At 42.7% G+C, this 21,462-nt stretch overlaps 2 protein-coding genes and 1 pseudogene across 2 annotated transcripts in view; 2 read left to right on the top strand and 1 right to left on the bottom strand.

Annotated features, from left to right (window-relative positions):
• The window catches only part of LOC135550009 (voltage-dependent calcium channel gamma-6 subunit-like), a 51,501-nt gene extending 40,281 nt beyond the window's left edge, over nt 1-11,220 (bottom strand). The window contains exon 1 of the mRNA XM_064980436.1: nt 11,154-11,220. The gene's annotated coding sequence lies outside the window, so the exon portion shown is untranslated. The remainder of the gene's footprint in view (nt 1-11,153) is intronic.
• Nucleotides 527-9,644, top strand: LOC135549311 (neuronal pentraxin-1-like). The gene is made up of 6 exons (XM_064979318.1): nt 527-1,270; nt 4,172-4,418; nt 4,659-4,874; nt 5,018-5,268; nt 8,352-8,531; nt 9,435-9,644. Exons 1-6 carry the CDS (start codon nt 527-529, stop codon nt 9,642-9,644), a joined length of 1,848 nt encoding a protein of 615 aa, XP_064835390.1.
• Nucleotides 11,221-13,798: 2,578 nt separating the features above from the next.
• On the top strand, nt 13,799-20,646 carry LOC135549310 (C-type lectin domain family 6 member A-like; annotated as a pseudogene).
• Nucleotides 20,647-21,462: the final 816 nt, after the last annotated feature.

Here is a 21,462-nt window from a genome sequence, read left to right as displayed (position 1 = left end):
GTCATCGCCACCCTATTGCTCTGTACTGTTCAGTATATCAATGTACTTCTGATCATGCCCTCGTATGTTGCTGTTGTCTACTCACTGAAGTGATAGCATTTCTCAAGACTTTAAAAAAAGTACTTCCAATTAAGCTTTTAAAGTGCCAATGACATTTATGACTTGTCGCCTTTGTCTTTTCCTTCCAGATGGAAGCACCATCGGCCCTCACGGATAGATAGAATCCGGCTATAAAGGGATTATTTTGGCTGCCGAACACAGGAGGCACGCTGTGCCACGAGGGACCACCTGGAGGCAGACCCCTCTAACCTGAACAGAGGAAAGGACTTTGGCACAAAGGGCTTTGGCACAAGGTCCTGCGTGTTGGAACACTTCTTGAAGGAATTTACCCTGTTGGATTTTGGACTGTTTTGCCATGTGTCAAATCAGCTAGCCATCCGCCCCAAATGACCTCTACTCGTAGTATACATCACACCAAAAATAAAGCGTGGAAGGACAGTCTCCCTTGACAGGAGAGAACGAAAATATGCCCGACAACGCCATTCCACCCCTGATGCTTTTGCCTAAAGTGAAAATGCGTTGGAGTGGAGTACTCCCAGTTTTCATCCTACCCTCTTTGCCTCTTTTTTCTCTACTCCTTTATACTCTCATATCTTCCTCGGTGGCTGTTGTTAGTTTGCCGGGATTAGACTATGACTATGGAGCCCAGCCAAAGTTTGTTTGTACCCCGATTCCAGCGGATGCAGACCCCAGCTGCTTCACACCAGGCGGGGCAGCACACGGACCTGCCCACGACAGACCCAGCAGTAATGGGCATCATGGACCTGCAGCAGGGGCGCCCAATGGTAACGGCAGGAGGTCGATGGGAATGGGGATAGGAATATCAGACGAGGCCAAATCCACCATCCTGCACCTTCGCGAGAGCCTGGTGCGGCAAAAGGAGACCATCTTAGACCAACGGGAGACGATCAGGGAACTGACTGCCAAGCTGACCCTCTGTGAGGGCTTTGGCCGGGGAGTTGGTCATCACGATGACCATCATGACAAGCACCATGGACCCCCGCGTCTCAACACCCATCACCCGAGCTCGCACCACGCCTACCATGATGCTGACCACCACGGGGATCCACACTACCCACTGAACAATGGACATCGATCGGACCCACACCATCGAGGGAAGGACAACGCTGGGAGCAAGCATGGGGCCTTCTCCCCTGAGAAAACTAGGAAAACGCTACAGACACTCAAGGAGAGGCTGGAGAACTTGCAGGTCAGTGGGAACAACAACAAAGGTTGAGTAGGAAGAGGGATAGGAAGCTTATTGGTTCTTTGTGTGAATTTAGGTTATCTTATGCGTCACTACGGGGCACTGTGTCTCGCTACTGACCTGAAATGAAGCACGACAATGGGTGCTCCAGCTTTCTCTCACGCCGTGAGGATATCAGTGGCCTACAGCCCAAGCTCCATCCATGTGCATGCATAGGAAGACATAAGTTGATTAGTTAATTATCCTGACTCTCACCCTAGAGGATATATTGCACTGATCCCATGGGAATTCATGAAGCCTAGGAGAAGGTCTTGTTTAGTGATTGTATGACATATGACCATTGACACTAACAACCAACTTTTTATTTTCTTTATTTTCCCATGAATCAAGGAGGTTCCTGTATATACAAAATCCAACTTAATTGACCAACATTTTGGGGATTCCGAAAGATAATTTTTTGGTTCTAATTGATTCGGTTTCTCACCCATTTTCTTAAAGTGATTCTAGCACTCTATAATGAATTGTAAGACTTGCTATGAGACATGCTATAGGCGTATATCCTATATAAGTACTACTAACACTTAATAACACTGGTGGTCCATAGAAAGTAGAGCCCAACCTATATGTTTTCTTTGGGGTCCGATAACGATTCAGATATTTTGTGGGACAAAACTGACCAACACCAATATATTTGTCGATTTAGTGTTTTACAACAGGGAAATTAAAAAGTTACATTTTTCCACACCAAGTTCTCCTAAGTTTCCATCCAAAAGAGTAATTGTCCAGGAAATTTCTTCAAATGTTGATTTCTTACATTGTGACAATGAAAATGAGAATGGACGCTAGTGTTCAGATAAGCATGCAATTCACTTTTTTCCATCCCATTTACTGAATAATGAAACTATATACACTGCTCAAAAAATAAAGGGAACACTTAAACAGCACACTGTAACTCCAAGTCAATCACACTTCTGTGAAATCAAACTGTCCACTTAGGAAGCAACACTAATTGACAATAAATTTCACATGCTGTTGTGCAAATGGAATAGACAACAGGTGGAAATTATAGGCAATTAGCAAGACACCCCCAATAAAGGAGTGGTTCTGCAGGTGGGGACCACAGACCACTTCTCAGGTCCTATGCTTCCTGGCTGATGCTTTGGTCACTTTTGAATGCTGGCGGTGCTTTCACTCTAGTGGTAGCATGAGACGGAGTCTACAACCCACACAGGTGACTCAGGTAGTGCAGCTCATCCAGGATGGCACATCAATGCGAGCTGTGGCAAGAAGGTTTGCTGTGTCTGTCAGCGTAGTGTCCAGAGCATGGAGGCGCTACCAGGAGACAGGCCAGTACATCAGGAGACGTGGAGGAGGCCGTAGGAGGGCAACAACCCAGCAGCAGGACTGCTACCTCCGCCTTTGTGCAAGGAGGAGCACTGCCAGAGCCCTGCAAAATGACCTCCAGCAGGCCACAAATGTGCATGTGTCTGCTCAAACGGTCAGAAACAGACTCCATGAGGGTGATATGAGGGCCCGACGTCCACAGGTGGGGGTTGTGCTTACAGCCCAACACCGTGCAGGACGTTTGGCACTTGCCAACACCAAGATTGGCAAATTTGCCACTGGCGCCCTGTGCTCTTCACAGATGAAAACAGGTTCACACTGAGCACATCGTTTTTTCTTTTTTTCTACTGTGTTATTAACTTGTTTATTGTTTACTCCACATGTAACTCTGTTGTTGTCTGTTCACACTGCTATGCTTTATCTTGGCCAGGTCGCAGTGGTAAATGAGAACTTGTTCTCAACTAGCCTACCTGGTTAAATAAAGGTGAAATAAATAAATGTGACAGACGTGACAGAGTCTGGAGACGCCGTGGAGAACGTTCTGCTGCCTGCAACATCCTCCAGCATGACCGGTTTGGCGGTGGGTTAGTCATGGTGTGGGGTGGCATTTCTTTGGGGGGACGCACAGCCCTCCATGTGCTCGCCAGAGGTAGCCTGACTGCCATTAGGTACCGAGATGAGATCCTCAGACCCCTTATGAGACCATATGCTTGTGCAGTTGGCCCTGGGTTCCTCCTAATGCAAGACAATGCTAGACCTCATGTGGCTGGAGTGTGTCAGCAGTTCCTGCAACAGGAAGGCATTGATGCTATGGACTGGCCCGTTCCCCAGACCTGAATCCAATTGAGCACATCTGGGACATCATGTCTCGCTCCATCCACCAACGCCACGTTGCACCACAGACTGTCCAGGAGTTGGCGGATGCTTTAGTCCAGGTCTGGGAGGAGATCCCTCAGGAGTCCATCCGCCACCTCATCAGGAGCATGCCCAGGCGTTGTAGGGAGGTCATGCAGGCACGTGGAGGCCACACACACTACTGAGCCTCATTTTGACTTGTTTTAAGGACATTACATCAAAGTTGGATCAGCCTGTAGTGTGGTTTTCCACTTTAATTTTGTGTGTGACTCCAAATCCAGACCTCCATGGGTTGATAAATTTGATTTCCATTTTGTTGTCAGCACATTCAACTATGTAAAGAAAAAAGTATTTAATAAGAATATTTCATTCATTCAGATCTAGGATGTGTTATTTTAGTGTTCCCTTTATTTTTTTGAGCAGTGTATATCGGTCGGGTTCTAAAAATAAAGTGTTACCAAAAAAACGTGCTATAAGACATCACAGTGGCATATATCCTATACAAGCATTAATAACACTTAATAACACTGATGGTTCATAGAAAGTGTTACCAAATGTCTTGAGGGTGTTAGACAAAGATAGTTCAGCTGAGTTCCAGCTGAGTTCCAACTGATATTCTAGTTTGCTCCACAAAGTTTGAATAACATGGACTAATAATAAGGCATTTCAAATTGTAACTATTAATAATTTTCTCTCTTTCTCCAGGCCAGGAATTCCTCCAGCTCCTATTCAAGCTCACTGAGAGACCTCCTGCAACGCAAAATCAATGCACTTGAGAAGCAGCTCAACAATCACTACGGTGGGCATCATGATTATGGTCACCATGACGACCACCACGATGACCACCATGACGACCACCACGATGACCATCATGACGACCACCACGATGACCAACATGGACCCGACCACCATCATGATGATCGACACGATGACCACCACGATGACCACCATGGAACCAGTCACCACGACGATCACCATGATGACCACCACGAGACCCGCACCCCCACCCCCACCCGTCACAACAACCGCCACAACAACCGTCAAAACAGTCACCATGACCGACACTATGACCGCCATTATGATCGTAGCCATGGCCGCCATGACACCCACCATAACGACCACAATGGCGAACACCATGATGACCATCACAACGAGCGTCATGGCGAACACCATGATGACCATGGTGACCTTCACCACGATGACCACCATGATGATCTTCACGATGACCACCATGATGACCACCGTGGAAACGGTCACAGTGATGATGGTCACCATGGCAACGACGACCATGGCCATCATCCTCGTCCATCCTATAACAGCAAGCCGCCGGCTCCAAGACCTCTTGGCCGTGGACACAACAAGCTTGAAACTGTGCTGAGCCACCTTAACCACAGGAACACTGACCCTGGTATTGAAACTCTGATAATAACCCACTTTGACACTGTATACTATTTTCCGAGTTATATCATGCATACCGAGTTGTATTTGCAGGTACAAATACTCAGTATCAGCTGTTCATTGCTCATATTTTGCTGTCTTGTACCCTAACAGGTACCCGGAAAAAGCCAAAGAGTCCAGATGCTTTCCAGATTGGCTTCCCTATGCGCACTAACTACATATATGGAAAAATAAAGAGGACCCTACTCAACGAAATCTTCGCCCTCACTCTCTGCCTCTGGATAAAAGGGGGATCAGGGCCTGGCCTTGGCACTCCCTTCTCCTACTCTGTACCGGGACAGGCCAACGAACTGGTTCTGATCGAATGGGGCAACAACCCCATGGAACTACTGGTCAACGACAAGGTAAGAGCGTGATTTGATTATTTTACATACTTTCACGTTGTGACCCTAGTGACCAATTTGTGAAGATCTATATCTTTGTCCTCACTTCTTACACACATACACTCTCCTACTATAAGGTTTCCTACTTTGATGTGTCATAATGTGATGTGTCATACAATGACTGTACGTACATACCCCAACCAGAAGCCATGGATTACAGGCAACATTCACACTGAGCTAAATGGTAGAGCTGTTGCTTTCAAGGTGTGGGACTCTAACCCGGAAGCTTACAAGAAATCCTGTTATGCCCTGCGACGAACCATCAAACACATAAGAAAAGCATCAATACAGGGTTAAGATTGAATCATACTACACCGGCTCCGACGCTCATCTTATGTGGCAGGGCTTGCTAACTATTACAGACTACAAAGAGAAGCATAGCCGCGAGCTGCCCAGTGACACGAGCCTACCAGACGAGCTAAATCACTTCTATGCTCGCTTCGTGGCAAGCACACTGAGGCATGCATGAGAGCATCACCTGTTCCGGACGACTGTGTGATCACGCTCTCCGTAGCTGATGTGAGTAAGACCTAGAAACAGGTCAACATACACAAGGCTGCAGGGCCAAACGGATTACCAGGACATGTGCTCCGGGCATGTGCTGACCAACTGGCAGGTGTCTTCACTGACATTTTCAACACATCCCTGATTGAGTCTGTAATACCAACATGTTTCAAGCAGACCACCATAGTCCCTGTGCCTAAGAACACTAAGGTAACCTGCCTAAATGACAACTGACCCATAGCACTCACGTCTGTAGCCATGAAGTGCTTTGAAAACCTGGTCATGGCTCACATCAACACCATTATCCCAGAAACCCTAGACTCACTCCAATTTGCATACCTCCCAAACAGATCCACAGATGATGCAATCTATATTGCACTCCACACTGCCCTTTCCCACCTGGACAAAAGGAACACTTATGTGAGAATGCTACTCATTGACTACAGTTCAGTGTTCAACACCATAGTAGCCTCAAAGCTCATCACTAAGCGAAGGACCCTGGGACTAAACACCTCCCTCTGCAACTGGATCATGGACTTCCTGACGGGCCGCTCCCAGGTGGTGAGGGTAGGTAGCAACACATCTGCCACGCTGATTCTCAACACTGGAGCTCCACAGGGGTGCGTGCTCAGTCCCTACCTGTACTCCCTGTTCACCCACGACTGCATGGCCAGGCATGACTCCAACACCATCATTAAGTTTGCAGACGACACCAGTGGTAGGCCTGATCACCGACAACGACAAGACAGCCTACAGGGAGGAGGTCAGAGACCTGGCCGGGTGGTGCCAGAATAACAACCTATCCCTCAACGTAACCAAGACTAAGGAGATGATTGTGGACTACAGGAAAAGGAGGACAGAGCGCACCCCCATTCTCATCGACGGGGCTGTTGTGGAGCAGGTTGAGAGCTTCAAGTTCCTTAGTGTCCACTTCAACAACAAACTAGAATGGTCCAAACACACCAAGACAGTCATGTAGAGAGCACGGCAAAGCCTATTCCCCCTCAGGAAACTAAAAAGATTTGGCATGGGTCCTGAGATCCTCAAAAGGTTCTGCAGCTGCAACATCGAGAGCATCCTGACTGGTTGCATCACTGCCCGGTACGGCAATTGCTCGGCCTCTGACCGCAAGGCACTACAGAGGGTAGTGCGTACGGCCCAGTACATCACTGGGGCTAAGCTGCCTGCCATTCAGGACCTCTACACCAGGCGGTGTCAGAGGAAGGCCCTAAAAATTGTCAAAGTCCCCAGCCACCCCAGTCATAGACTGTTCTCTCTACTACCGCATGGAACGTGGTACCGGAGTGCCAAGTCTAGGACAAAAAGGCTTCTCAACAGTTTTTACCCCAAAGCCATAAGACCCCTGAACAGGTAATCAAATGGCTACCCGGACTATTTGCATTGTGTGCCCTCCCAGCCCTCTTTTTACGCTGCTGCTACTCTCTGTTTATCATATATGCAGTCACTTTAACCATATCTACATGTAAATACTACCTCAATCAGCCTGACTAACCGGTGTCTGTATGTAGCCTCGCTACTTTTATAGCCTCGCTACTGTATATAGCCTGTCTTTTTACTATTGTTTTATTTCTTTACTTACCTATTGTTCACCTAATACCTTTTTTGCACTATTGGTTAGAGCCTGTAAGTAAGCATTTCACCTGTTGTATTCACACGTGACAAATAAACTTTTAATTTGATAGCATTTAGAAAGGAGTGTTTCACCATTTTTAATCCAAATTTGAAATAAAGATGGCGCTTATGTTATCAGTCAGTTGCCCCATTGGCAGCACAAGTGGAAAATCAATCACCTCAAGGCAAGCAAGCTTATACACCTCAGTGTCAGGTGACTCCACTCTCATCCGATCAGGCACCGGAATTTGATTTATCTCCTGTCCTCAAGGAGCGAGGCAGGAGGCAGTTACAGTTCACCTGCTGCCTGCTCTCACCTAGTCTTGCCTCCTGAGAGACAGTGGTTCTGTCTTCATTTATCATCCTCCCTAATGGCATAAGACCACAGAGTGCAAAGGGCAAGCAGCTTACCTAGCACAGTCATGTGAAGGGACGTCTAATGAGAGGGTGGACACGGGGATAGACACATGGTCTGGGCCCATACCTTAGCATGAGTCATGGTTTCTCCCAGACAAGAGGGGATTTGGTGGTTAAACCTGGGAGATGCCTAGCTAGAGGACCTGAAGGATGTGACACAAAAGAAAAGAAGGCCATCGCATTTCAATTGGTGAGCTATTTGTACCTATTCACAAAACCTGGCAAATCTTTTACAAAATAACATTTGTGTTTAATTTACCTTCTGAAGGTGTCATTTTTCTAAATGCCCAAGACAATGACACTAATATCCTGTTCTGTGACAGTCAATTAAACTGGTAATAATCTCTCTTTCTCCGAACAGGCAGTGACTTTGCTCTTTTTACTCACGGAAATCTTTTGTTTAGACTCTTTGGATTAATCCGAAACAATCAATCAATTAGCCAATCATGCAATTAGTTAATTATGCCATTGCCTCTATTTTCTTTGCACAGGCAGTGACATTGCCCATGGCAATGACGGATGGGAAGTGGCAACATCTGTGCGTGACATGGTCGACACACGATGGGCATTGGGAGGCCTTCCAGGACGGTGTAAAAAGGGGATCTGGAGAGAATCTATCTGCATGGCATCCCATCAAGCCTGGTGGAGTCTTTATTCTGGGCCAGGAACAGGTACAACTCTACGTTTTATTTCTATGAATTTTCACACTCAAAGTTCTGAAGAACATATAAAAGCAGGGATAGGAACCGTAAATTTCTAAACATCAGTACTGGATCCCACAGCTGACACAAAATGTTGCCAGCAGGGAATTACTTGTCACACTTACAGTGTGTGTTTGCTGATTTTAGGATTCGCAAACACTAAAAGCTGTTAATACAATCATGTTAAAGCGGATTATCGTCTAGTTGTGTCCTGAGAAGACACAGGCTATTGCCAAAAACTAAGCTTGGAAATCAGTACGTTGGTGACTGTGATATGTGGTTGTCTCACTTAGCTATCTTAAGATGAATGTAAGAACTGTATGTCGCTCTAGACAAGAGATTCCAGCCTGGTCTCATAGACTAGACGTAAGCTAGTAAATGTAAATCCGGGACACCCAAATTAGTATGACATGTGTGGTATGGTTACATTAGACAGAAGTTTACTTAAGGCTAAAACAAAAGTAGGGTGGTTAGTAGGGGTGGATAGGGGATGGGTGGGCATATAATGCAAAAGTCTAGCACCCAAAGGTTGCGTGTTAGAATATCAACATGGACAATTTGAGCTAATTAGCAATTTTGCAACTACTTACTACTTTTTTGCTACTTAGCATGTTAGTTAAACCTTCCCCTTAAGCCTAACCTTAACATGACACTAGGTCATGAGAAGGTTTAAGAACAAAGGTTGATTGATCTGAACTGCCTAGTTTTAGAACATTGTTAGTGACTAACCAACCTTGTTTTAAAGGAATTAGAAAGGTGGAAAACTCAGACATTTAAATAATTGCGTCTTCATCGTTTACTGTGGGATAGATTGGTCTTGTTCATGTTTTGTGGGCCTTTACACTTAATAATAATGCTGTGCTTTCCTAACAGGACGCCCTAGGTGGCCGATTTGACGCCACCCAGTCCTTCGTGGGCGAAATGTCAGACCTCCAGTTGTGGTCCCGCGTTCTCACGCCCAATGAAATCTACAGCCAGGCTTCCTGTGGAGGTCATATGGCCGGTGACCTCATCACCTGGACAGAGGCAGTGGTTGAGCTTCACGGTGGGGTCACCAAATATCCCTTCGACCCCTGCCACTAAGCACTACCCCACTCCGCCTCATTAAAAATGTCTGATCACCAAGCCCATGATGTCAGTCAACCAGCTGTACGGTGTGGCAGCAAGGCCTCTGTGTGCTACGCTGCAGAGACATTCTGCAATTTTTGCCATCCATTTCCTCTCTGTTCTGCCTTCCCCCTCGCTGGGCCGAGGAACTGAGAGGACTGTAAAAGAGCAACGGCTGGATATAACCGAATGGTCATGACTACCGCTGCTCCCGAGATCCAGTACAGGTAATCGGATTCCCTGTCTCTAGATGGGTCCATCCATGTATGCCTCGGCCTTAGCAAAGCCCTTCATCAGTCAGGTGTTCAAAGAATCAAATCCTTTTTTTCTGGGACGTATTACGCCTGGATATGGTTCTCAAAGTCACAATAGTCCAGGTGTTATTTGTTGGTCTTTCTGTTTTTGACTGGTGAGCAGGATGATACCAGTGATGAAAAGGAATGCACTGAGGTAGAATGCTCATAAACCAACTTTGGACAGTATGGAATGAACAACCTAAAGGCACTGAAAACAGAGCTCTGCAGATGGCAAGTGTATGAGTTGGAAGATATTGATAAAGATTTGATGGTTGAATGTGATGAATGTGAGGGATTACGTAGTATTTTTTTGATCATGAAGATGGGAGGAGCTCCTCTAGGGATGTTGTTTTTTGGCTTTTAGCCTGTCCCGACTCTACCAGAGATTTTAGAGGCCAGTGTTGTACACACATGCAACTGATCAACATTCCACTGGATTTTTCACAGGAACTTAGCTCTACAAATAGCCGATGGTGCTCTGCTTTTGGTTAAAGGAGTTTGCTTTGTCTGTTTGCGGAAACATATTTTTGTAAGTACGTGTGTTTTAATAAAAGGTTAAAAAGGTGGACATTTTGTACGCTGGAATGTCTGTTTTAACACAGCAAAACTTGTGGGTTTGGTTTCGACGCATTTCCATGAGTGTGTCTGAAATGGCTGCCAGGTTTAATGCAACAGCAGAGTTGACATTGTCAAGTCTGACTTGTGGACAGGTGCCCGCATAAATACAGGTTAACTGGCTGTCAAGAGTTCTAAGGTAATGCTGACATCTCCATGGTAACCTGTGGCTTACAATGGGATTTACCTGACAAGTAGAGCTCTGACCCAGATCCAGACTATTTCCGTGCTGTCAGTAGCATACACATGCTCTCAAATAGGCTAAATTCACACATGCACTCAAAACAGCTTGGAAACAAAAATGTAATGCTCTAAAAAATCTGTTGCTTTTTATTAGTTGGGTCTTGTGTTTTTAATGCATGTAAAATGCTTATACAAATCTGAAAAATATAGCCTATGTATTGAATATCAACTGTGAAATTGCATAAACAAATACACACCATTACATTTTTGGTAAGTATAACTTATTGTACACAACACATCCTTTCCTTATCTATCCTTTCAGTGTATATGTCCATCCCTTATCTGTCTGTACAGCATACAAATGAGGAATTTATTTTATTAGTTCACTTACCCCCATTTCAGTGTATTAAGTTCGGACTGTCTATCGTCTCATTGTTTCACATGAACACTGATCGTAAAAGCACAGAACAATGAGACAGATATTTCACCGGATGGATAAATGTGAAGCATCCGGTTGCTGTTTCCACTCACTACCAGACATGGTGATGAGAGGAAGCCCAGTGGCTGGCATTGGGAGAAGATGGAGCCAGATGGATTTTGGCTGACATTTAGCAAATTCTTTCCTTGGTGAAACATTTGAACTCAATACAGTTTTCTGTAATCTGTAACAAACAGAGTGGACAACATCTTGTAAACTTTACCCTTTGCCAAAGTTTCAAAAAACTGTATTGTTTAGAATGAGTGCAAGGGCGAATTGAGTTATTGCACACTTCACAAAGTAGACATTCCCTAATGTAAATATGCAAATAAAATACTAGAATTTGCCAATAGGATCTTGCTAGCTAGTGCTTGGTTCTGCCTATATTCTTGCTTGGTTCTGCCCACTATGATTCATTTGCTCCCATTGAAAATAAAAGGCTCTGGTCTATCTTGGGCTAGTTATAAAAATCTTTGGTAAAATGGTCTGTTGTTGCCATGGTGATAGTACAGACCTTGGCTGGACATAGCCCCCTGTTGCTAATAATCATTACAACCATTACAGTATGTTTGTAAATATTTGTTAATGCACCTTTGTGAGAGGACATAGTGGTATGGATTGTTTTATAAGAGTTTATAATGCCAAGATGAGTATTAAAAAACCCCATGCTCCAGTTTATTTTCCTGATAGTGGGCTAAATGTATGTAATGTTTCCCAACATTTTGTGTGTATGTTTCTAATTCATTACATTTAAAAAAGATGATGGATTAATGAATGCTAATGAAATTGGATAAAATGCAGTTTAAACATAGCATTGAATGCAGTTTCACCATCAGAATCTACGTTGCTTCCATAAAGTTTGTATAATCTCGCCTTTGGTATACATTTTATCTGTATATAAAGAAATTCTCAATAGCTTAGTTTTTCTTGTCTGTAAATATTGAACAACCTTTTATTTATTCGTGTATTTGTTCAAAAAGTCCCTTTCCTGCGTATGTAAGCCAAAACTATAAAATGAATCGTAAAACGTAAACAAGAAATAAATGGACTAACTCTGGTAAATATTATTGCATATTTCATGAACGGGTATTTCATGTATTTTCTTTCATTGGTGGTCAGTCTTATGAAGACAAATAATGTTTGTTAAAAAACTGTGATTAGTAGAATCGGATGTGTTACTGCTTGGATAGAGCAAAAGCTTGCACCCACACCAGCCATCACAGGGTAAAAAATTCCCAACATGTAGCATACTGTGAAGGGCAGCTACTGCTATATTGCTTGCACTTATCCAGTCCCTTTACAGATCTGTGAACACCAAAGGGGTAATGGGTGGGAGCTACACACAAAGGAAACAGCAGCATGACTCATGATTAGAATTCTTCAGTGAGTCCAGCTTGTTTGCCACAAGAGGGTGTTAGTTGCCTTTGGAGGGTGTTCTGTATGTTCAGTAGCCTATATCTTCATGACGGCATAAAGACCCAACACAAGTCAGAGTCAGAATGCTGCGGCTTTGTTTTGCATGCTTTTGAAGCAGCAATCAGCGGTTGAAATCACATATCATCTAACAAAGTATGATACAAAAATAAATGTACTTTTGGCAAAGCTTGGGCATGATATCGGCTAGGTTTGGAATATGCAACAGCAATAGCAATGCTTCAGGGCCTAATCTACAGCTGTAGCCTGTATTGAGTCACAATAGTAACTTAGCCTCGGATCTGTACACTATGTTTTTGTTGAATAGCACTTTCAAACCCCCCCAGGAATTGTGTATGCCTTGATTTTTGCCTGTGTTGAGAACAGAGATGATAAGAGTGCAGGGGGTGCGTGCAGTTGGAGGAATTCAAATCCTGTTGCTGGCGGTCTTAAATGACTGGGGATTCTCATTTGCCAAAACAAGACTCTCACACAGCCTAGAAATGGGTCCGCTTCAAAGCAAAACATAGCACATAAATCGCGTCGGTTGAAGCAGATATTACTATGGATTATTGAGGAGAAGGGAATGTCTGGCAACACTGTAGGTGTCAAAGTATAGATAAGCAATGCATTTAAAAACAATAGTAGTTGTTATCTAAGCACGGAGGGCGTTTGAATAGAAGTCTTGGGGCTGTACATTGCGTTCCGTTATGACCTAGATACTGTTTGCTGACATCTTTATTCTGGGTGCCATATTGAATTGGTCTGACCAAGACAACACTTACAGACTAGGACCAGGTTTCCTAAAAAACACCTTAAGGCTACACTCATCTTTAGAACCATAGGATCATCAGATGCTTTTGGGTAACCGGGCCCTGGGCAACCACGCATATTCTAAACAGAAATGTCACCACAAGCTACAAAGTTGTGCACAAATAAAACAATTGAATAAGGGTATTTGGTCATAATCAAAACTTCTCCAGTCTGACGGGTTTTGCTATCAAATGTACTTTGCATGAAGCTAAGGGTGACATACTGTCTCAAAGCTCATTTGTGAATTGGAACTCATGAGTGCTGGATCTATTTTCAGCCTCCAGCAGTCTCCCACTGCTCTGGGGGAATGGGAGTCATAAGACCAGGAGAGAATGTGGGCGTCTGAACCGGGCCAGCTACATCCTAAAAAGATGGAGGGGTCAACAGTGAGAGGTGATCCCATTATCATAAAATTATAGCACATTTTATCCAAAGAAATAAGATCAAGATCAAGTTCAGATTATTGCATGTTTGATGTCTAAAAAGCATAATGCGATACTTTTTTAGTATGCATCATGTTTATATTGACATTACTGTATGTGGCTGAAATATTTCCCCCTCTCAGATTGGGGAAATACACAGTACAGAGAGTTATCACATTACCTTGCCCTGCTGTTTTCTGCTGACTGGGGCCACACTCCTACAGACCTTCTACTGTGAGTTTCATTAGCTCATATTTTTTTATTAAAAAGATTCAGGGGTCAGAAATAGGAGTCCACTGATTTACATTGTTATGGACGGTCAAGACTTGAGGTTTTAACCCTAACTTGACCTTTTAATTGGCTCTCTCTGCTACCTCATCCTCACTTTTTTTGTATCCATGGCAAAGGGGTCGCGTGGGTCAGACTCAACACCCTGACTTAGACAACCTGGAATTTTGACCTTTGACCCTAGATGTCATTTATTTCACCTCCTCTTTCATATGAGCCCATAAGTTTTGTATGGAAAATTTTGGGGTCCCCGTTTACAAAGGTATCGCCTCTCAAGGCGATAACGCCTAATAATTTTTATTTCATTTTTCGTCGTAGGCTAAAAGTTTTAGTATTTTCGCAAGACTAAGGTGATTCCGAATGCGCCGATATAAAATTTATACCCGTCGCTTACATTGACAACGTTTTTCTGTGTTTCTCACCAGTTATCATCAGTTATCAATGAAAATATATTTCTCAATAATTAATTTCCCATTGGAATTTTGATTTTTTTTTTTTTACTGTAATAGGCCATCCTCTCAAATGAGCAAGGCCGAAAGAAAATTTCAATTCCGACACTTTTTCACCATTTTATTCATATTTTAGTGTTCTTTTTATTACCTAGACCTGAGTTGCACCTCTTGAGGTAATGTGATAAAATTGTGATATCTCAGGAAATACTGCTCTGAAATCATTTTTTTTTGATTGGAAATGATGGTCTAGTGCTTGCAAGACTCTACACCAATTTTGACTAGTTTTAATGCAGTTTTGTGTGTTTTATGATTATTTCATAATGCTACTCTGGCCTGAGATGACCTGCACTAATTAATTCGGGAACCGGTACCGGGCAAACGACAAATGTTGCAAACGCTTTGCCTTCACTGTCATTTAGAGGACAACATTGTGTAACTTTAGAGACAAAACTCAACGCAATTGCATATTGGGAACTATTTTTAAATAATATTTTCCCAATTCTGTACTCCCATAGAGGTGCATTATAATCGAAGCTAGTTTGAACCTTTGTATCGTTGAGCCTAGTAGGAGTAGAAACACATTGAAAATCTGCTCTGTTCCTGTTGATCTAGATCTACAATTTGAGACTATTTTCGTAAAGATTGGAGCTTTTTGAAGCTTTTCATAGATCCCAAGACAATTTAGACAAATTGTCCTGAATTGAACGTTTTTGAGGGAGCATAGAGCCATAACTAGGATAGTCACAGTGATGTAACATGCCCTGTTCCTGTGGATCTAGATCTACGATTTGAGACTATTTTCAAAGATTGGAGCTTTTGAAGCTTTTCATAGATCCCAAGACAATTTAGACAAATTGTCCTGGAACGTACAGCCAAAACAGCCAGTTTTGAGGGCATAGAGCCATAACTAGGATAGTCACAGTGATGTACTTTACATGCCCTGTTCCTGTTGATCTAGATCTACGATTTGAGACTATTTTCGGAAAGATTGGATCTTTTGAAGCTTTTCATAGATCCCCAGACAATTTAGACAAATAGTCCTGAATTGAACAGCCAAAACAAGTTTTGAGGGAGCATAGAGCCATAACTAGGATAGTCACAGTGATGTACTTTACATGCCCTGTTCCTGTTGATCTAGATCTACAATTTGAGACTATTTTCAAAGATTGAGCTGATCCCAAGACAATTTAGACAAATTGTCCTGAATTGAACTACAGCCAAAACGAGCCAGTTTTGAGGGAGCATAGAGCCATAATAACATGATGTACTTTAAACCCTGTTCCTGTTGATCTAGATCTACAATTTGAGACTATTTTAAAGATTGGAGCTTTTTGAAGCTTTTCATAGATCCCAAGACAATTTAGACAAATTGTCCTGAATTGAACGTACAGCCAAAACGAGCCAGTTTTGAGGGATAGAGCCATAACTAATAGTCAATGTTCCTGTGGATCTAGATCTACGATTTGAGACTATTTTCGGAAAGATTGGATCCTTTTGAAGCTATTCATAGATCCCCAGACAATTTAGACAAATTGTCCTGAATTGAACGTACAGCCAAAACGAGCCAGTTTGAGGGAGCATAGAGCCATAACTAGGATAGTCACAGTGATGTACTTTACATGCCCTGTTCCTGTTGATTCTAAATTTGAGACTATTTTCGGAAAGATTGGAGCAAGCTTTTCATAGATCCCAAGACAATTTAGACAAATTGTCCTGAATTGAACGTACAGCCAAAACGAGCCAGTTTTGAGGGAGCATAGAGCATAACTAGGATAGTCACAGTGATGTACTTTACATGCCCTGTTCCTGATCTAGATCTACAATTTGAGACTATTTTCGTAAAGATTGGAGCTTTTTTGAAGCTTTTCATAGATCCCAAGACAATTTAGCAAATTGTCCTGAATTGAACCAGCCAAAACGAGCCAGTTTTGAGGGAGCATAGAGCCATAACATAGTCACAGTGATGTACTTTACATGCCCTGTTCCTGTTGATCTAGATCTACAATTTGAGACTATTTTCAAAGATTGGAGCTTTTTGAAGCTTTTCAGATCCCCAGATTTAGACAAATTGTCCTGAATTGAACGTACAGCCAAAACGAGCACGTTTTGAGGGTGCATAGAGCCATAACTGATGTACTCCATGCCCTGTTCCTGTGGATCTAGATCTACAATTTGAGACTATTTTCGTAAAGATTGGAGCTTTTTGAGATCCCAAGACAATTTAAATTGAATGTATTTTGAGGAGCATAGAGCCATAACAGGATAGTCACAGTGATGTACTTTAATCTAGATCTACGATTTGAGACTATTTTCGGAAAGATTGGATCCTTTTGAAGCTTTTCATAGATCAGACAATTTAGACAAATAGAATGAACGTACAGCCAAAACGAGCCAGTTTTGAGGGAGCATAGAGCCATAACTAGGATAGTCACAGTGATGTACTTTACATGCCCTGTTCCTGTTGATCTAGATCTACAATTTGAGACTATTTTCGTAAAGATTGGAGCTTTTTGAAGCTTTTCATAGATCCCAAGACAATTTAGACAAATTGTCCTGAATTGAACGTACAGCCAAAACGAGCCAGTTTTGAGGGAGCATAGAGCCATAACCACAGTGATGTACTTTACATGCCCTGTTCCTGTTGATCAATCTACAATTTGAGACTATTGTCGTAAAGATTGGAGCTTTTTGAAGCTTTTCATAGATCCCCAGACAATTTAGACAAATTGTCCTGATTGAACGTACAAAAAACGAGCACGTTTTGAGGGTGCATAGAGCCATAACTTAGTCACAGTGATGTACTTTACATGCCCTGTTCCTGTGGATCTAGATCTACAATTTGAGACTATTTTCTTGGAGCTTTTGAAGCTTTTCATAGATCCCAAGACAATTTAGACAAATTGTCCTGAATTGAATGTACAGCCAAAACGAGCCAGTTTTGAGGGAGCATAGAGCATACTAGGATAGTCACAGATGTACTTTACATGCCCTGTTCCTGTGGATCTAGATCTACGATTTGAGACTATTTCCGGAAAGATTGGATCCTTTTGAAGCTTTTCATAGATCCCCAGACAATTTAGACAAATAGTCCTGAATTGAACCAGCCAAAACGAGCCAGTTTTGAGGGTGCATAGAGCCATAACAAAGTCACAGTGATGTACTTTACATGCCCTGTTCGTGTTGATGATCTACAATTTGAGACTATTTTCCTTGGAGCTTTTTGAAGCTTTTCATAGATCCCAAGACAATTTAGACAAATTGTCCTGAATTGAACGCAAGAAGGGAGCATAGAGCCATAACTAGGATAGTCACAGTGGATCTACATTTGAGACTATTTTCGTAAAGATTGGAGCTTTTTGAAGCTTTTCACCCAAGACAATTTAGACAAATTGTCCTGAATTGAACGTACAGCCAAAACGAGCCAGTTTTGAGGGTGCATAGAGCCATTAATAGTCATGATGTACTTTACATGGATCTAGATCTACAATTTGAGACTATTTTCGTAAAGATTGTTTTTGAAGCTTTTCATAGATCCCCAGACAATTTAGACAAATTGTCCTGAATTGAACGTACAGCCAAAACGAGCCAGTTTTGAGGGAGCATAGAGCATAACTGGATAGTCACAGTGATGTACTTTACATGCATCTTTGATTTGAGACTATTTTCAAAGATTGGATCCTTTTGAAGCCATAGATCCCAAGACAATTTAGACAAATTGTCCTGAATTGAACGTTAAGCAAAACGAGCCAGTTTTGAGGGAGCATAGAGCCATAACTAGGATAGTCACAGTGATGTACTTTACATGCCCTGTTCCTGTTGATCTAGATCTACAATTTGAGACTATTTTCGTAAAGATTGGAGCTGAAGCTTTTCAGGCCAAATTGTCCTGAATTGAACTGCCAAAACGAGCACGTTTTGAGGGAGCATAGAGCCATAACTTAGTCACAGTGATGTACACATGATCTTCCAATTTGAGACTGGATTGGAGAGAGATCCCAAGACAATTTAGACAAATTGTCCTGAATTGAACGTACAGCCAAAACGAGCCAGTTTTGAGGGTGCATAGAGCCATACACAGTGAACTTTACCCTGTTGAAGATCTACGATTTGAGACTATTTTCAATGAAAGATTGGAGCTTTTTGAAGCTTTTCATAGATCCCCAGACAATTTAGACAAATTGTCCTGAATTGAAAGTACTCAAAGACCTGACTCAGAAGCTGAACACCCTGAACAACTCCTACGTCCTCCTCTTCCACAAGTACCCAACACTCAACCTGTACAGTCCTGTCACCACCCCCTGTGGTGAGCACAGACATTTAGGTTGTTTTTATCTGGGGGAAAAATACTCTAATCCAATAAACTGTTAAATATATGGACAGACAGAGAAAAGATGATGAAGGATAACCAGGATCAACTTAAAATTTCAAAATGGCTGACAATGACAAGAGTCGTGAAAATTGGGTAGCATCACGCTAGGCCTATGCGCTAGGCCTGGCATCCTAATAACAGCATCACTTTAGCTAGTATCAGAGATTAGTCGATGTAGACATGTACCACCATAAACAATCCCCGCTTGATGGTTTTAAGAGTATTTTTTATTGATATATTTAGGAAATATTGTATTTATACAGGTGATGATACAGAGATTGAAAAACCTATTTTACATAGGGAACCTGTTTCACCCCTGTTCACCATTACCCCTGAGTAACCTCTGGCGTAATCTTGTTTCATAGAGCGTGAGTGCAGGCCGTGCCCAGAGGGATGGGAGTCTTTTGGGGAGAGATGCTGCCTCGACACCCAGGAGAGACAGAACTGGATCTCCAGCCAGTACCACTGCTTGTCTGTAGGGGGCAACCTTGCCATGGTGAAGAGTGAGGAGGAGCAAGTATGAGAGAGCCATGAACCCCATCACCCAATGATACCTGCATACGTTAAGGTTTCTTTGGTGGACTGCATTGTAGCCTATTTCTCAATTCTGTATTAATTTGCATCTCAAATGTGGATCCCTTTTGAATCAAGAGATGATTTAGAACCAATATCATGACAAATCGAAATCCTCAAAAAGTCCTGAGCTAAACGTACATAGAGAACTGAGATTGACTGAGAATTGCTTGGAAATATTAGAAATATATAGACTGCCCTATCGCTCAAAGCTGTGGTATTCCTTTATACAGTATACAGTGGACCTAACACAGACACAAACATAATCTATAAGGTCAGTCATGAATGTTTAGACTCATTGCATTCACCGTGTAATGCATCACATTTGACACCCTCAGTTAAAGTTAATAATAGATTTAGGAGTTCTACGAAAATGTGGGGCCGTGTCTATTTGAGGCCTCCATCTGAGGGTTGCATTTTTCACAGATCTTCCCGTGGAAGAGAGCCAAGGAGCTGAGCCAGGGAGACTCCTACTGAATCGGCCTGAAGTACGGTAACCCAGGCGGGGCTGGCACTGGGTGGACAACTCCCCGGTGGGAAAAGGGTAACTTATAGTTACAGAAGATTTGCCTCTGAAGGTAGTCTTGAGATTAAAAAAAAATGGATAGAAATATCGTCCAGAAAATTGAGTTTGGATCTCAATTCTATCGTTTGGCGTGGTGTCCTGTATCGAGACTCAAGGCTGCATTACTGTGATTACATTACCTCAAATGACAGTATCAGATGAGGATACTTACTGTATGAGGTCCCTAGTTAAGGTCATGAAGAGAGCATATTTATTGCCATACGTCCATTTCCTATAAGTACCTGATGCATTATTCTGCATTGATGGTTATTTGACAGAGTAACCAAATGTACATGGTCATTCCGTTTAAAAAAAAAGTCAAACTGATGGAGACTCCTACCTCTACAGGTTTTGAGATATTTCTTGGTATCACAAGCCAGAGAAGGGGGACACCAGAGAGCTGTGTGCCCGGCTGTCGCAAGGAGACCGCCACAGGGCCGGTTGGTACGCCACCATGTGTAAGAACAGCCTGAAGACCATCTGTGAGAAGACCCAGGGCACCCTGCAGTGACATTCCCCTCCTCTCCTCTTCTGAGATAGTGTGAGGTTAGGGTAGCCACAGTCAGTGCAGTATGATTGCATGAAAACTCCAATGTGTCTTTTGTGGGCCTAATTGGTAATTATGCAATGTATCTACAACTGAAAATAAAGTTGCCGTAAAATTGCTCGCCTACATCCATTTTGGGACATTTAAATTAATTATATAAACCCATTGATTCTTGGGACCCTGAATTTTTTCATTTCTTTGTTGTGTTACAATCTGAATTTAAAATGGATTAAACTGAGATTCTTTGGTCACTGAAATGTCTTCAGTCAATAAGTATTCAACCCCTTTCTTACAGCAAGCCTAAGCAAGTTCAGGAGTAAACATTTGCTTAGCAAGTCACATAATAAGTTGCATGGACTCACTGTGTGCGCGATAATAGTGTTTAACATGATTTTTGAATGACTACCTCATCTCTGTACCCCACACACACACAATTATCTGTAAGGTCCTTCAGACGAGCAGAGAATTTCAAACACAGTGTCAACCACAAATACCAGGGATGTTTTCCAATGCCTCGCAAAGAAGGGCACCTATTGGAAGTAGCAGTGTGTGGGTAAAATCACTGGAGGAAGAAAGAAAAATAGAAAAAAATGCCATATTACAACCTGTGTGTTGTGATAATTGCGTTGTTTGCTCTATAACCTGTTAGTTCATATGCCGTGACACCATGATTTATAGGACTAAGGAGACAATAAGAAGACACAGTGGCAGAATAAATTCCCACCATACATTTGTTTCATTACAAAATCTGAGAGCAAAATCTGTCCGGTGAAGTCAACA

The sequence above is a fragment of the Oncorhynchus masou genome, chromosome 12 (genome assembly GCF_036934945.1).
Source record: "Oncorhynchus masou masou isolate Uvic2021 chromosome 12, UVic_Omas_1.1, whole genome shotgun sequence".
Lineage (NCBI taxonomy): Eukaryota > Metazoa > Chordata > Actinopteri > Salmoniformes > Salmonidae > Oncorhynchus > Oncorhynchus masou.
The sequence above is the reverse complement of the archived record's forward strand: the minus strand, read 5'-3'. Positions and strand labels throughout refer to the sequence as shown.